We start from the raw sequence: 18,215 nt of genomic DNA on the forward strand, positions 1-18,215 counted from the left end.
ATGATTACCAATAAAGAGGTCACCTGTTTGATTCCCAGTCAGGACACATGCTCAGGTTGTGGACACAATCCCCAGTGGGGGGCATGCGGGAGACGGCCAATCGATGTTCTCTCTCATCATCGATGTTTCTCTCTCTCTCTCTCTCTCTCTCTCTCTCTCTCTCTTTCCTCTCTATGGAAAATCAATACAGGAAAAAAAATATTGAAAAAAAAAAGAAAGCAGAGTGGCTCAGTTGCTTGAGCAACGTCCAATGCATGAAAAGGTTGCCAGTTCAATTTCTGGTCAGGGCAAATAAATGGGTTGCGGGTTTCACCCCCAGTCGGGGCACATACAGAAAGCCAACTGATAGATGTTTCTCACATCAATGTTTTCCTTTCTTTCTCTCTCAACCCACCTCCCTTTCTCTCTCTCCCTTCCTCTCTCTAAGCATGTCCTCAGGTGAGGATTAAAAAAGAGGACACCCAGGAGAAGGAAAACATTGGGTGTTTTCTTTCTTTTTTAAAAATCTGAGATGGGGGCCTGAGGACATTTTCCCATTGATTTTCAGATAGAATGGAAGAGAGGGAGGGAAGGAAAGAGAGAGAGAGAGAGAAAAACATCGATGCATGAGAGACACACAGATTGGTTGCCTCTTACACAACCCCAACCAGGTCCATGTATCAAACTTGCAACCCAGATACATGCCATTGACTGGAATTGAACCCACGACCCTTCAGTCGGCTGGCCTACACTCTAACTGCTGAGCAAAACCAGCCAGGGCAGAACTGGGTGTTTTCTTTTTTTTTTTTTTTGGTGTTTTCAATACAAATACCAACACTGCCCATGCCTAACCATATGAATGGATGCCAATTAAAACCTAACAGGGGTTCTAAAACTCTGCTGTGCTTAAGCTTCACCTGAAGATGTCAGGATACAGCCACAGAAATTTTGATTTTGATGATCTGAGGTGGGGCTCAGATCATCAAAATCAAGTACCTGTCATTGATGCAGTTAACTCATGAATCACACCTCAAACAATCCTAGTCTATAAACAGCAATAGATTTCTGGTCTCTTGCCAAAAACATGCCTTGAGAATAATATAAAGATAAAATAAAATTAATTTTTATATTAATAGTGGGACCGCATTCAATGACTCAGGCGCTTACTTGGTCTAAATTTTTTTCTCTGAGAGTAAATGAGTGGGAATATAAACAAAAAAACCTTATCAAGGCAGCAAGTCAATCAACACCATTTGCACATTCCCTGTAAGACATTTCCACCTTTGACCACTTAGGCTGTCCAGTGCAGAGGCTGGAGTAGAACCAGCCTTATTTCTCTAGGAGATCCATCCATCACGCAAAAGATCAAAAATGCATTTCGTCTGACTTTTCAAAAATTAGTTGTGTACTTTAGCACTTATTAGCAGCCTACTTACTGAGCTTTTCTGGATTTTCCAGTCAATTCTTCTTCAATTCTCTGGAGGCCCACAAAGATTCCATGGGATTCATTGAAGAGTTTTCTCAAGATTTGAGAGTAAACATCTATATCTTTCTGGATGATATAGATAAAGGGGCAGCCTGGCACCATCTCTGATTTTCCTGAAGCAAAATAGCAATAATAATAATAATAATAATAATACCACTTTCACCCTCAAAAAGAACCCACTATAAAATTTTTAGGTCTCTAGCCCAGCCAGTGTGGCTCAGTAGCTGAGCACTGACCCATGCACTAGGAGATCGCCAGTTCAATTCCCAGTCAGGGCACATACCCAGGTTGTGGGCCAAACCCCCAGTGGGGGGCATGTACGGGGTGGCCGGTCGATGTTCTCTCTCATCGATGTTTCTATCTCTCTCTCCCTCTCCCTTCCTCTCTCTCTAAAATCAATAAAGGAAAAAAAATTTTTTTTAAATAAAATCCTTCTTTAACACCAGGAAGACTACTGTTAATTTTTTTCCTTGGACTCAACATATGCCAGGTCTCATAAATCAATGAAAATCTTAAACAGATAAAGTTTCAAATATGAAAATGGTCCAAAATAAGTTCAACTATATCATGCCTCAGCTAGTGAAATCTGAAAGAAAAAAAAAAATTAATGTACCAAAACAGATAATCTGGAAGAAAAAAATAAGAATAACTACCTTTTTTGTTGAAGGAGGTTTCACACACAAGCATCTCCCCTGGACCCCAGTCAAAACACATTTGTTTCTTCTTGGAATTCACTCCTGGAATCAACTAGTGAAAAATAAGGCACAGAAATGTTATTCTTTTTTAATACTCACCTGGGAACACTCTTCTTGCATTTATCTTCAGATAAAGTGGGAGGGAGAGAAGAAGTGAGAGAAAGAAACATCAATGTGGGAGAGACACATCGAGTGGTTGCCACCCACACGACCCCAACCGGGGCCAGGGACAAATGCAACCGAGGTACGTGCCCTTAGCAGGAACTGAACCTGGGACACTCTGGTCCACGGGCCAGTGTTCCAACCACTGAGCCAAACCGGCCACAGCTAAACCTTTTTCTATGCTGGGTTTGAAGAATATAGCAATGTGTACTACAGTCTCTGCCCTCCAAAAGCTAGTGGTCTACCAAGGAAAACCAATACACAAACAGTAAGAAAAATGAAGATATGCTAAGCCAAAGGTAGCAGACTCTTAATGAATGAGTAGGTCAGGCAAGGGGGAAGCATTAAACATAATGGTGCTGGAATAAAGGGGTTTCCATATGCAAAAATGAACCTCATACCAAATAAAAATTCACTAAAAATTAGTCACAGACACAAATGTAGAGCAAAAGTCTATTAAACTTGAAAAGCATAGTAGGAAAATCTTTCTGACCTTAAAGTAAGCAAAGGTATATAGGACACAAAAAGCATAAACTATATACCCTGGCCCATTTGGCTCAGCGATTACAGTGTCTGCCCTCGGAAAAAAGAGTTGTGGGTTCGGTTAAGGTCAAGGGCACAACTGAGTGCAGCCCTGGTCGGGGTCATGTGGGAGAGGATCAGTCGGGGTGTGTGTGTGTGTGTGTGTGTGTGTGTCTCTCTCTCTCTTGCTCTCTCAGTCTCCCTCCATCCCTCCCATTCTATCTATCTAAAGATAAACGGAAACTCAGGTGAAGATTTTTAAAAAACCATTAACTATAAACTATAGAAAAAATTTATAGCCCTGCTGGTGTGGCTCAGTGGTTGAGCGCTGACCCATGCACCAAGAAGTCATAGGTTTGATTTCCTATCAGGGCACATGCCCAGGTTATGGGCCCAATCCCCGGTGGGGGGCATGCAGGAGGCGGTCCATCAATGTTCTCTCTTATCGATGTTTCTATCTCTCTCTCCCGCTCTATAAAAAAAAAAAAGTTATAGCCTGGCCAGTGTGGCTTGGTGTGGCTCCGTGGATTGAGCATTGTCCCATGGACTGACAGGTCCTGGTTCGATTCCCAGTCAGGGCACGGGGCACAGGGCACGGGGCACAGGACATAAGGCACCAGGCACAGGGCATAGGCCAGGGTTTCAGGTTCAATACCCAGTAGGGGGCGTGCAGGAGGCAGCAGACTGATGTTTCTCTCACATCGAAGTTTCTATTTCTCTATCCCTCTCTCTTTAAAAAAATAAAATAAAAATCAATAAAAACGTATTTTTAAAACATAGCAAAAAATTTATAAATTGGACTTCACCAAAATTAAAAACTTCTGCTCTTCCAAAGATACTGTTAAGAAAATGAAAAGGCAAGACAAAGACTGGGAGGAAATATCTGCAAAACATATTTGATATCCAGATATATAAAGAACTCTTACAATTCGTTAATAAAAGTGACAACCCAGTAGCCAAAAGGGCAAAAGATTTTAACACATACTTCACCAAAGCTGTAAAACAATATACAAGCACAAAAAATATATGTTCAATATCTTTTATCATTAAGAAATACAAATCAAACTGAGTTACCTTTCATATACCCACTAGAATGGAAACAGGTAAAATTAAAGACACCACACAGAGTTGAGGATATGGAAAAACTAGAACTCTCACACTTTGCTGGTATTAAAAAAATGGTATAAGCCCTGGCTGGTTTGGCTCAGCGGTTAGAGCGTTGGCCTGTGGACTAGAGGCCCAGGTTCAGTTCCCGCTAAGGGCACGTATCTCGGTTGCAGTTTGTCCCCGGCACTGGTTGGGGTCACGTGAATGGCAACCGCTCGATGTGTCTCTCTCTTCCTCCCCCTCTATCTGAAGATAAATGCAAAAAATGTCCTCAGGTGAGGATTAAAAAAAAAATGGTATAAGCACTTTGGAGAATTGACAGTTCATTTTAATTTTTTATTCCTCACATGAGGATACTTTTTTATTTATAATCAGATAGAGCAGGAGAGAGAGAGACAGAGAGAAACATCGATATGATAGAGCCACATCGACTGGTTACCTCCTAATGACCCAACCAGGGCCGGGGATGAACCGAAACCCAGGTACATGCCCTGGCCAGAATCGAACCCACTTGGTCCAAGGGCTGATGCTCTAACTACCAAGCCAAAACAGCCAGGGCTTGACAGTTCATTTTAGCAAATATGTTTCTATCTGTTCTATAAACCAGCAATTCTACTTTTAGGTATTTAACTGGAAACAAACAAACAAAAAAGACAACAAAAACTAAAACTTACATTTCTTAAGAGCCCTTGAACCAAAAGGAGACCACTAGTCTAGAAAAATTACTCGAGAATATTATTTCTACTTTGAATCTACAGATAAATGTCCTTAAATCTGCTAATTACTAGTTGGCCTCATGTTCCCTGATAATAGGAAGCAGCTATGAACAGCAGGCACAACTCCCATGAAGATTGACTTAATAGTATTCAGGATTTTTCATCAGTCTTTTGAGTATATTTACAGTAAGCCCAAAATGCAGTTTAACCCTAAAATACAGACATGACTGAGTTTGAACTTAGAGTTGAGGTTCAGACTCTAGACTGAGGAGTTACACCAAGGAAATACCCCTATGTGAGACTGTGCCTACAAAGCCAACCACTTTCCTACCAATATAAAGTTGGGTTATTGCAAGTCAGTTGTCACTACCAGAATCAAAATAAAGTTTAGATAATCTTAACTCCATTTGTAAATGCATGGCTCATTATCATGGCTCAAATGCAAAGTAGTGGCCCTCCAGGGTAGCACAAGGCACTGGGAAGGTTCACCCATCCAAAAATTCTGACATAGCAGAGGGAAAGTTTGAAAAGTTCCAGTGATTCTAATAATCTGAATTTTCTCCCCGCAAACACTGACATAGTCCTTAATGGATATTTCATATTTAAAGTACTTTATAGCCCAGCTGGTGTGGCTCAGTGGTTGAGCGTCGACCCTGCACCAAGAGGGAGGTCGGCAGGTTCAATTCCCGGTCAGGGCACATGCCCAGGTTGTGAACCAAATCCCCAGTGGGGGGCATGCAGGATGTTTTCTCCCATCTTTCTCCCATGTTTCTACCTCTCTCCCTCTCCCTTCCTTTCTCTCTAAAATCAAAAAAGGCAAAAAAAAATTTTTTTTAACTTAAAAAGAGAGAAGTAAGTTTTATAGAGCATAACAACCCATATTAACTGCTACTTAAAATCTCATGCCTCCTTTTGTCCACTTAGCTTTGAAATTACCCTGATTTTCAATTTTTTGTTTTGTCAGACACTGCTTTGCAATCTGATGGCTTTAGCTAAAAACTGAAAGCACCTCAAATTTCTAAAAAGCAAAAACAAACGGTCAGGCAGCCTGCAGTTTCGTGGGGTTAATAGGTTACCAAGAGCAAAGAGATGCCGAACAAGCCTATAGCGGGCAGAGCTATTTGACCTAGTCAGGGAGGTCAGAGAAGGCTTTTTTAAGGCAGAGGCCGCTGGAGCTTGCATTTGAAAAATGAGCAGGAGATAAGAGAAGAGCATTCCAGGTTGGGGGAATGGTAAGTATTCGTATCTAAAACATCACAGATCAGCAACACTTGACATACTCTCTTAAGAGTTCAGATCAAACTGAAAGCAAACAGAGCAATAAAAACAGAAATAGTCTCCCGAGAGAATAAATACGTTGAGTAAACCTTGGGCACATACAGCACTACAAGCACAAAACCAAGCTTAAGGCGCTGCGATGTGAAGCTTAGCTCGACTGGAAGAAAAAAGCCCCAATTACTCTGCTTAGTCCAAGCGCGCTCAGTAGGAGCATTAGCCCAACGGGGAAAACGAGGGAAGCAGGAAGGCGGGGAGTCAAGGGACAGAGAGGGACGGAGTGAGGCCTGTGGGGCCAGGTATTCTAAATATACCTGGTAGCAAAAACCCAGCGACCACTGTGACCCTAACTCGACCACCCAGTTAATGTGACCTCCGGACAGTGCAAATTGAGCTTAAAGAAAGGGACAGGTGCCTTGCGAGCGGCAGGAGGGAGACAAGCCTGCAGTGACGAAGCAACCTAAATCCTTGGACCGCAAGGACGAAGCAAGACTCTTGAGGACGCCCTTACAGTGACTATCGGCTCGCCATCGAGCTCCTCCATAGCGCCGCAACTCAGGTGCCTGGAACTCGCAGGGCCAGCAAAGCTCCCGGCTCCGGCCTCCCGCTCTGAGCCCACTGAGACAGAGGACCCCGCCCGAGCACCTCTTGCACTGCCTGCAACTCCAAATCCCCAACGCTGCAGGGAACTCTCTTCTCAGCTACGACCACCCCTCTGTGGCACGCTACACGATTCCTTCCTTCCTGGCATCCACAACACTTCAGGATAAACAACGCCAGAGGCGGTCTGTCCTCGGAGAAACCCTCCCGCCTGCTCAGGCGCCGCCGCGGACAGCCCGGCGCCGGTCAGGGAGAAGGCCCCAGGAGACGGCGGGAGCGGTGGTGGCGCGGCTGCGCCTGCGCGCGCTTGCCGCTGTGGGGCGAGGGCTGGGTCTGCTCCGGGCTTGGACGAGGTCATGACTTGTCTTCACGCTGGCTTTTCTCGCGCCTTGTTGGTCTGCAGGTTACCGTCGTCATAGCGGCTTCTCCGAGTGGTGTCCAGGGCAAGGGAGTCCCTTCCCCGGGCCCCGTCGGCCCATCAAGCTTGTGTACGAAGGCAGTCGCTGCCAACTCCCACCCCAAAACGCTCCAGAAGCAAGCGGACAAAATTGATGCAGCTAAAACAACTGTGAAATCGAGACAGCTGGGTTTGCTTAAATTAAAATACTGGTTTGTTCAACAAAGAAAAGCAGAAAAAAAAAGCAATCAGAGAATACTGGGTCTTGTTAATGGAACACAGTAAGTGCCCCCATTAAGTTAAAGGAATTTATTGTGTAAATGCCATATTTACAAATATAAGGGAGAGAGTAGTACGGGTTCCAAATAAGCAACTTTTTTTTTTATCACCTGAGGACATTTTTTTGTTCAGAGAGGGAGGGAGAGAGAAACATCGATGTGAAAGGGACACATCGAGTGGCCGCCACCCCCACGACCAACGAGGGCCGGGACAAACCGCAACCTAGGCACACGCCCTTAGCGGGAACCCACCCTGGGGTCTCTGGACGCAGGCCGTCGCTCTAACCGCTGAGCCAAACCTGCCAGAGCCAAATAAACAACTTTTTTAACTAACTGAGGATAATTCGGAATTTGAAAGTAAGCCTTGGGAAACTGGACCTGAAAATGTAGCAGCTTCGTTAAGAAAAATTTGATCTGAAAACGACAAATTTTCAGTATTTTAGTTGGGGAAACGGTTCTTTCCCTGAGGTTACTCTGAACGACCTATTTGAACTGGTGAAAATAAGATGACTTAGAGTGGTAGGAAGATCTTGTCAACCAGATAGTTCTTTTGAGGTACAAATTGTTAAGTAAAGGAAAATCTTGTGGTTATCACAATTTCATCCAAATCCCTCTCTCTTAAGACAGCCATCCCTAGGGTGAAATTTAATGTAATTTTGCACAAAACTCCACGCTTCTGCCATCCGTCTTGCTGCATTTTCTAAATGTTTAAGAGTCTCATTGATCTGAGTGTTTCTGACACCAATGGTGGGGCTATGAAGTATAAGAAATTATGCATTCATGTTCCTTTAAAATATTTGTTTTTAATTGATTGATTTTTGGAGAGAGAAGACCATTGATTTGTTTTCCACTTATTTCTGCATTCATTCATTCATTGGTTGATTCTTGTATGTGCCCTGACCGAGGATTGAACCAGCAACCTTGGCTTATCTGGAAGACACTCTCACCAAGTGAGCACCTGGCCAGGACTTGTATCCTCTCCCCCCCCCCCTTTATTTTATAATTTTTTTCCATCACCATTTATCCCCCATGTACCCTCTTTCACCTCCACCCCTCTCTTGAAAAAAAAAAGAGAGAGAGAGAGAATCCTAAAGGAATAATTTGGGAAAACAAACAATCAGCATACAAATCTTTTTTTCTCACCACTTCACAAGCTCCTCCTCTCCCCAGATTGGTTGTTTAACTCTGGAATTCCTGTATCTACTCTGGAGAGTCTTCAGTTATGCAGGAGACACTTGAACTTGAGGTATATCAGAACTCCAGGAAGACAAAAAGAGTAAAATATTTCTGGAATCAAATAAAAATCACCTAAGACAAAACAACCTATTGCATGAGTCAAACCAGAAATCACTGTCACTCCCAAGCCAAACTTACAATTATTCTCAGATCAAGCTATAGGAACTATACTAGAGATGTGTTTTTTGTAAAGGGCTGAGTGGATGCATTTATTTATTTATTTGTTTGGTTTTTTTTTTTTTTTTTGGTACATGCCCCTAGCAGGAACCAAACCCAGCACTCTCTGATCCACAGGCCAACGCTCCAACCGCTGAGCCAAACTGGCCAGGGCTAAGTGGATGCATTTAATGCATTCTAGTAAAACCGATGCTGCAGAAAAATAAATACATAATCATTTCAAGAGATATAATAATTTTGGAAAACAAGGTAGTTGATTATCAAGAGGCATGGAAATATTTATATACTTTGACCCAGTAAGTCCTCTCTTGAAATTTTATTTCAAATAATTTCAAAACACAGAAGGTATGTGAATTTTGATAAGTGATTTATATCATATCATATATAACCTATATATATGTATATATAATATATATAAAACAACCAAAATTTCTCAGCCCCCACACTGTTGACATTTTGGGCCTGATAATTCTATGTGTAATACCCCTCAACAACTGTGACAAACAAAAATGTCTCAGATATTCTTAATGTCCCCTAGGGGGCAAGATCAACCCTGTTAAGAGCTACTTGCATAGACGTTCAACCATAGTGGAATAGAGGAATGGACAAGTAAATATAGTATCAGTGAGATATTATTTACCTATTTTGAAGAACTATTAAGACTGATAAGAATATGGGAAAGTCAAGAAGTTTTAAAATGTCAAGAAGTTTTGGCCCGGCCAGTGTGGCTTAGTGGATTGAGCATCTTCCCATGGTCTTGAGAGTTCCCAGTTTGATTCTTGGTCCAAAGACACATGCCCAGGTTTTGGGCTCAGGAGGGTGCAGGAGGCAGCTGTTTCTCTCTCACATTGATGTTTCTTTCTCTCCCTTCATCCCTCTCTAAAAAAAATCAATAATAAAAACATATATTAAAAAAACTAAAAATAAAATAAAATGTTCACCTTTTGTACCCATAATTGTTCTTCCAGGAAATAATCAAGAGGGACATTTTAAATAATCACCAAAGAAAGGAAACAGCTAGAGAGGCTTATGTAATCATTAAAAGGTAACTGTAAAAAACAAGAAAGAAAAAGAAAAAAATAACTTGCAAAATTTTATAAAATTTTGTTTACAGTTACCGATTTTGTTAAAAAAAAAAGGCATTTTTAAATATTTAGAAAAAAAAGACTAGCAGAAATGAGGAGCATTATTCTTATAATCAGAAAAATTTATTTAAAAATAAATTTTTTCACCCTGGCCGGTTTGGCTCAGCGGTTAGAGTGTCGGCCCAAGGACCAGAGAGGCCCAGATTCGGTTCTGCTAAGGGCACGTGCCTTGGTTGCAATTTGTCCTCAGCCCCGGTTGGGGTCGTGTGGGTGGCAGCCACTCAATGTGTGTCTCTCTCTCCTCCCTCTCTCCCTCCTGCTCTAACTGAAGATAAATGCAAAAATGTCCTCGGATGAGGATTAAAAAAAAAGGTTACAGGACCATTCTCTAAGTATATTTGTACGACATATATGTTAATATTCAGTGTATGTATGTTGTTAGGAAATAGAACACTATTTCCATACTTTTTTTTTTATCCTCACCCAAGGACATTTTTCCATTTTCTGTTCAGATAGAGTGGGATGGGAGGGAGAGAGAGAGAAAAAAAAAAAACATCGACGTGAAAGGGACACATCAAGTGGCTGCCACCCACACAACCCAACCAGGGCCGGTACAAACTGCAACCGAGGTACACACCCTTAGCGGAAACCGAACCCGGGTCTCTCCGGACCGCAGGCCTACGCTCTAACCGCTGAGCAAAACTGGCCAGGGCTTTCCCTACCTTTTATACCCCAGCTGACACTTATACCAGGTTCTTGGTATGACTGCTGGTGCAAATCTTGGGTCCCATTTTGCCATGATTCAAGGAGAGAAAACTGGCAAGTTTTTACATTAGCATTCTGCCTCCAGATTTCCTGAAGTATTCAGGAATTCAGTATTCAGTATTCTTCTCCCTCTCCCCATTATTCAGTGTTCCTGCAGGGTTACTGCAAAGGGGACCTGGCCCTGAATGGGTCTGCACAGGGCCAGCTGGTAGTGTATGGGTTCTTCCTGCAGGAAGTTTCACAACACAAATCCAGGTGAATTTTAGAGAACATTTATTTTTATTATTTTATCCTCACCCGAGGACATTTTTCGGTATTTTGTTCAGATAGAGTGGGGGGGGGGGGAGAGAGAAACATCGACACAAAAGACACGAAAGGGACACGTCAAGTGGTTGCCACCCCATGACCCAACCAGGGCCGGGGACAAACTGCAACCGAGGTACTTGCCCTTCACGGGAACCAAACCCGGGTCTCTCCAGACTGTAGGCTGATGCTCTGACCTTTAAGCCAAACCAGCCAGGGCTCAGAGGACATTTATTAAAGCTGGTGACAATGCTACAAGGAAGGGCTGGGGTGGTGAGTCTAGGCTGGTCTGCTTTGGCTCACTGAGAAGTCAGAGAAAAGGAAGCCTTGAGGACAGGTTCAGGGGGTTTGCTTGGGCTGAACTGCCACTGCCCATTGCTGCCCTGGTTGCAAGCCTTGTGGGGTTCCTTAGAGTTTAGGAGGTGCACGGCTGTGGGGAAAGATGGTGGGGACAGGCCCAGCCATGCTCCTGGGCGTGTGCTGGGACCTTTGTTTTAAGGAGTTTTAAAGACTGAGTCCTTAGGGGAGGATTTCAATAGAATATTCATCAACTTTATGCTGGTGTACCAAAATGAGGTTTATTCTCTTCTCTTCATCTGTCCTTGGGTGTGGTTGGCAAATGGCACTAATTGAATTTCTTCTGTCTCCCTGACTAGGGTGCTTTAAGCTATTTACTCTCTGGTTGGGGAGAAGTGCAAACCATTTACTCTTAAGTGTTCTTGTTTTAGGGAAGATAGGATTTACTAGGTGGCTGTAACCTGCTTATCATCTAGATTTTCTAGATGGTTGCAAACTGCTGTTTATTTGTCTGTTTCCCTATTCTACTTGTCCTGGCTTACTAGCCTGTCTCAGAAGTCTTCACAGTAAGCTCAAGTACTGAACTAACCTTAGAACCTGAAGGAAATTTGGTGACACAAATTACTCATTAGTCATCTCCATTATAAATTCAGTTATGTGTTTCTTTTGTTTCTTTTTTGTGGTACGTGTCCCTAGCGGGAACCGAACCCGGGACTCTCTGGTCCGCAGGCTGACGCTCAACTGCTGAGCCAAACTGGCCAGGGCTGGTTATGTGTTTCTTAAGGGTTTTGGCAAGGATTTAAAGCTCTAAACAGACTGTGCTTCTTGTTTTCCTGAACTAGGAATGTTGGGTTTTTTTGTTTTGTTTTTTTAATCCTCATCTGTGGACACCTCTTCCACTTTTTTGTTCAGATAGAGTGGGAAGGAGAGAGGAAGAGAGAGAGAGAGAGAAACATCGACGCGAAAGGGACACATTGAGTGGCTGCCACCCACACGACCAACCAGGGCCGGGGACAAACTGCAACCGAGGTACGTGCCCTTAGCAGGAACCGAACCCGGGTCTCTCCGGACCGCAGGCCGACGATCTAACCGCTGAGCCAAACTGGCCAGGGCTAGGAATGTTTTTTAAAAATATTTTTTCTTGCCCTGGCCGGTGTGGCTCAGCGTTTGGAGCGTCGGCCTGGGGACCAGAGAGCCCCGGCTTCGGTTCCCGCTAGGGGCACGTACCAAAAAAGAAAAAGAAAAAAAAAAAGAGAGACCCTGTCCTGGGACTGGGATGGACTTAAAGGTCCTCGGGGAGGATAAAAATAAATAAATAAATAAATAAATAAGGATTTCTAATTACCCGCCCTGTCCAGCAGCTGCTCTGAGATTTGAAAGACAGAAAAAAAAAAATGAAAACAAAAATTTTTTTTCTTGCCCTGGCCGGTTTGGTTCAGTGGTTAGAGCGTCGGCCAGTGGTCCAGAGAGACCCAGGTTCAGTTCCTGCTAAGGGCACGTACCTCGGTTGCAGTTTGTCCCCGGCCATGGTTGGTCGTGCAGGTGGCAGCCACTCTATGTGTCCCTTTCACGTCGATGTTTTTTTTTCTCTCTCTCTTTTCCTCTCTTCTCTCCCACTCTATCTGAACAAAAAATGGAAAAATATCCTTGGGTGAGGATAAAAAATATATATTTTTTTTCTTTCTTGATTTTAGAGATAGAGGAAAGGAGAGTGAGAGAAACATCGATGAGAGAGAACATCGATTGGCTGCCTCCTGCATGCCTCCCACTGGGGATTTGGCTCACAACCTGGGCATGTGCCCTGACCAGGAATCAAACCTGGGACCTCTTGGTGCATGGGTTGATGCTCAACCCGTAAGCCACACCAGCCAGGTGGAATGTTGTTTTTTTCTTTGGCATCTGACCCAGAGGAGTACATTCTGGATGATTCACCTATTCTTACCCTCTACTTCTAACACCAGTTATTGGCATTTAATTAGAGTTCTAGAAAAACTAGGCCTTTCTTGCCTAAGTTCTTGGTTAAACCCTCATGGTGAAAACTGCTCATTGCACAACTCTTTCCTCATTCATTCCTTTACTGGCCCATTAGGATCCAGGAACTGATACAAAGTGCTGGAAATAAAACTGTAAACAAGACAGACAGGTCTCAGCTTCCTTTGGAAGTTCCATTCTGCTGAGAGAAAAATCCAAACAAAAATTTAAGTCAAGCTTGGGCTGGTTTGGCTCAGCGGTTAGAGCACTGGCCCACAGATCAGAGAGTCCCAGGTTCGGTTCCCACTAAGGGCATGTACCTCGGTTGCAGTTTGTCCCCGGGCCCCGGTTGGGGTCATGTGGGTGGCAACCACTCGATGTGTCTCTCTCACATCCTTACATCGGTGTTTCTCTCTCACTCTTCCTCCCTCCCTCCCTCCCTCCTGCTCTATCTGAAGATAAATGCAGAAAAATTTAAGTCAAAACAGCTTGACTGGTGTTCCTGACACTATTCTGAGATATTTTGTTTGTCTGTCTGTCTGTCTTCTCTCTCAGGGGCCTGTATGCAGTGCTACAATAACTAGGTGCTGGGCTCAGAGTCAGAAATCCTGAGTTCATTGTGATACTGGCTCTGCCACTTTAAGCTGGGTGAGCAAGTTGTCCAAGCTCTCTGTGTCTCACTTTCTTCATCTGTAAAATGGGGATAATAATAACACATGCTTTTCTGAGGATTAAGGGCTGGATGCAAAATCTCCACATAATAGTTAATTAATATGTACTACTTCTCAATATCTGCCACCACTCTTTTCTGTATATAGTACTGCTTGCACTTTTTTCCCAAAGCACCCTTTCCCAGTGCACAGCCATCCCCTTTCTCACCCCTATAAAAATGATGGAGGGAGCCCTGGCAAGGTAGCTCAGTTGGTTGGAATGTTGTCCAGATAGGTCAGGGTTGCGGGTTCAGTCTCTGATCAGGACACACACAGGAAGCAACCAGTGAATGCATAAATGAGCTAAACAATAGCCCTGGCCAGTGTGGCTCAGTTACTTGGAGTTTTGTCCCATGCACCCAAAGGTTGCAGGTTCAATTTCCAGTCAGGGCACATACCTAGGTTTTGGGTTTGATCCCCAGTCGGGGCATGTACAGAAGGCAACTAATCGATGTACTCTCTCATATCAATGCTTCTCTCCCTTCCTCTCTCTCTAAAAATCAATAAACATGTCCTTGGGTGAGGATTTAAAATAAATAAATGAGTGGAACAACAACAAATCAATGATATTTCTCTCTCTAAAGCCAGTTTTTAAAAATGATGGAGGTAGCCCTGGCCAGTTTGGCTCAGCAGTTGGAGCATTGGCCTGCGGACCAGAGAGTCCTGGGTTCGGTTCCCGCTTTGGGCACGTACCAAAAAAAAAAAAATGATGGAGGGAGAAACTTAATGTTGGAAAATTTCTGTCTTTTCACACATTTTTTTTTCTCCTGGAAATTGGAGACTCCCAGTATATGATTTTACTAGATCCCCTAGGCTCAGCTCACAGAATTCCAGTTTGCCATTGGAATATGTATTGCTCACATATTTGAATATGTTTTACTACTTTTTATAGGAACTCCTCCATTGCCTGAAGGTAATTTAGCCTAACTTTGCAGAGGGAGGATATTGTAGGACACACCCATCACCCAGAAGCTCACAGTTAACAACTAAAACAAGCATTTGATTACTGAAAGTCCCCACATATTAATGATGGTCATTCCTCTTCAATGGTTCTGCAGTCCTACAAGACTGGGAAGATCCCTGGCCAGTTTGGCTCAGCAGTTGAGCGTCAGCCTGCGGACCAGAGAGTCCCGGGTTCGGTTCCTGCTAGGGGCACGTACCACAAAAAAAAAGACTGGGAAGGTGTATGATGGCAACAGAAGACCTAGATTCAGGACTTTTTCTTTCTCTACAGTACCTGGCACAGCACCCAGTATGTTCATTCCCTGGCACACAGTAGGAGCTCAATCAACACTACATGCCAGCTGTGTGATGCAGTCACTTAATTCCTTTGAGACTCAGTAGCACATAAATACTACATTAGCATACAAGGGTTTGTTTAAGGAGAAAATGAGCTAATGTTAGTTAAATCCCCATGCAGTGCCTGACACATGGCAATTTATTTTCTTCCCCTTTCACTTCTTGTGTATTTCCTACCTAACCCCACCAAACTGTTATTTGAGTCAGGGACTTTGTCTGCTCAATGCCTAGACAGGAACTTCACATAGTGACAGTTTCAGTTTATTCATGCATTCACTGAACCTTTGAGCACCTGCAACGGACAAAAGCTCAGAGTTGAGAGAGAGCGGGTACATTTAAGAATCCAGCCCTGGCGGGTTTGGCTCAGCGGTTGGAGCGTCTGCCTGCGGTACAGAGAGACCTGGGTTCGGTTCCCGCTAAGGGCACCTCGGTTGCAGTTTGTCCCCGGCCCTGGTTGGTCATGCGGGTGGCAGCCACTCGATGTGTCCCTTCACATCAATGTTTCTCTTTGGCTCAGTGCTTAGAGCATCGGCCTGCGGTCCAGAGAGACCCGGTTTCTGTGCCCGCTAAGGGCGCGTACCTCGGTTGTAGTTTGTCCCTGGCCCTGGTTGGTCATGCGGGTGGCCACTCAATGTGTCCCTTTCACGTCGATGTTTCTCTCTCTCTCTCTCTCCCTCTCTCTCCCTCCCACTCTATCTGAACAAAAAATGGAAAAATGCCCTCGGGTAAGGATTAAAAAAAAAAAAAGAATCCATCTAATTGACTATGACCAAAGAAGCAGAGACTTCCAGGAAGAAATGATGAGAAAGAGCTAGAATATTTGACCTAGATTACTTTTCAGTTTGTTTGTTTTTTTTTGAGAGAGAGAGAAAGAGAGGAAGGAAGGAAAAAAGGAAGGAAGGGAGAGAGAAAAAGAGAGAGAGAGACCAACCAGTTTGTTGTTCCACTTATTTATGCATTCATTGGTTGATTCCTATATGTACTCTGACCAAGGATTGACCTCCAAAACTTGGTGTATCAGGGACAACACTCTAATTAACTGATCTACCTGGCCAGGGCTGGATTAGCTCTTTTTTAAAAAAAATTTTTTTCTTTTTTTTTGGTATGTGCCCCTAGCGGGATCCGAACCCGGGACTCTCTGGTCCGCAGGCCGAGGCTCCAGCCACTGAGCCAAACTGGCCAGGGTTGGATTAGCTCTTAAAGGGCTTTGTAGGTCTTATAAAAATTTTTGAATTTGTCCTATAAGGCAGATGATTGCCACTGAACCAGAAAGTGGCAGAAACTTATTTTGTTTTTATTTTAGAATGGTTTGTGGTTCTCAGACTTGAGTGTGCTTAAGCATCACCAGGGAAGTTTGTTAAACAGGAGGGATCCCAGAACCACAGTGCCCAAGAACATGCATTTTATTTATTTATTTTTTGTTGTTATTAATCCTCACCCAAAGATATTTTTTCATTGATTTCTAGAGACAGTGGAAGGGAGTGAGGGAGGGAGAGAGAGAGAGAGAAACATCCATGTAAGAGAGACACATTGATTGGTTGCCTCTTGCATGACCCTGGCCAGGATTGGTGTTCAAACCTGCAACTCAGGTTCATGCCCTCAACCAGAATCCAACCCATGACCCTTCAATCCAAAGGCTGATGTTTAACCACTGAGCCAAACTGGCCAGGGCCCCAAACCATGTATTTAAATCAACATCCTAGTTGATTCTGATTCACTTAAATATTCAAGTACAAGTGGGACTTACCTTAAAACAAAAAGACCAGTTAGGAGAGGAATGCGGTAACCCTGGGGAGAGCTGACTTGAACTTAGGCTTTCCCTGCTCCCCTGATGATTCTGCCTTCCTCAGTCTATATTACTGGCTTTAAGCCTCCGCTTTCCCATGGAGGACCAGCTGGAAGCCCAGCAAATATTGCCTAACCCAGAGACTGGACAAAGGCTAAAGAAAAGGAGACATGTTTGGTAGGTATCAGAAGGCAGAATAGACAAGACTTGGAGGCGGATTGTATGGTGAGTGTGTGAAAGCAGGGAGGAGTCAAGGATGCCCCCCTTCTGGCTTGGAGCACTGTTTTAATGCTGTGCCATTGGCCAAATCAGGAATGATGGAGAGTGGCAGGTCAGGGAAGGTCGAGTGAGAAATTTTAGTTGAGATTTGGCTGAGTTTGAGGTGCCTCTGGGACATCCAAGTGGACATGTTCAGAAGTCAGTTGGATTTATAGGTTGGAAGCTTAGAGAAAGATCTAGGCTAGAAATAACAGATTTGAGCATCATTAACAAATAGATGGTAATAGGAGAGGGTGAAACCATCCCAGGATAGAGACTAGAATGGTAAGAGAACGGGTCTAGAACACAACCCAAGCAACATGTAAGGGGAAGGCTGAGGAAGGAAAAAAATGCAAAGGAATGATGGACAGACCAGAGCCACAGTCCAGCCGCAGGGAGGGAGCAAGAGCGATGACTGGCAGGCACACGGATCCCCAGCCTGCGCGACCTGTGAGCCGCGTTCGCGGGGCGCGGGGACAGCGCCAGCTTGCAGTGGGCCGAGGAGTGAGTGGGAGGCGAGGGAGTGAGACAGCTGGCATGGACGTTTTTAAAGATGTTTGGCCAGGAATGGGTAGAGAGATGGTGGTAACTTCTGATGGAAATAGAATTGAGTCATTTTCTTGCTGACGTTGGAGTGGAAGAACATACGGGGACAAAGGGAATAATCAAGCCTGCCGAGGTTGCGGGGAACCCACTGCCCAGATGCCAGGATCTGTTCTTAAAACAGGAGGGACCTACTTCTCTCTTTTAACCGGACGGAAGAGGAAATGATCGACCGGACTGGAAACTCGATACTGGGTAGTTCTCTGAGGATCCTGTTTCCTCGGAGGCCGGGAGCCAGGCCACGAGGAAGGAGCTGGTAGGATGAACGTTTTCCTGCCAGCCCAAGTGTGGGATTCCCAGCACGCGTTGGTGATCGCCGCACTGAGCAGGACTTGGTGGGAAGGGGGTTGAGGCTGAAGTTTTAAAACTGGAAGGATGAGAAGCTGACTGAGAGGAAGTGTGATGTTCCCCTAACCATGGGGAAAACTGCATTTGGGCCAATGAACAAAGGTTTGTATTTTTTTTCCTCTCCCCCCAGAACCTCGTGCTGGGGTTGTGATATAGGCTC

The 18,215-nt window shown here is 44.2% G+C and overlaps 1 protein-coding gene across 1 annotated transcript in view; it reads right to left on the reverse strand.

Moving 5' to 3' along the window:
* The window catches only part of NUP85 (nucleoporin 85), a 29,209-nt gene extending 22,649 nt beyond the window's left edge, over positions 1–6,560 (reverse strand). Inside the window, exons 1-3 of the mRNA XM_036269452.1 lie at positions 6,454–6,560; positions 2,119–2,212; positions 1,416–1,578 (exon numbers count right to left, since the gene is read on the reverse strand). Of these exons, the coding sequence (XP_036125345.1) occupies positions 1,416–1,578; positions 2,119–2,212; positions 6,454–6,486 (290 nt within the window). The 5' untranslated portion in view covers positions 6,487–6,560. The remainder of the gene's footprint in view (positions 1–1,415; positions 1,579–2,118; positions 2,213–6,453) is intronic.
* Between the last annotated feature and the right edge of the window lie 11,655 nt (positions 6,561–18,215).

This window comes from Molossus molossus, unplaced genomic scaffold (assembly GCF_014108415.1).
Source record: "Molossus molossus isolate mMolMol1 unplaced genomic scaffold, mMolMol1.p scaffold_m16_p_19, whole genome shotgun sequence".
Taxonomy (NCBI): Eukaryota; Metazoa; Chordata; class Mammalia; order Chiroptera; family Molossidae; genus Molossus; species Molossus molossus.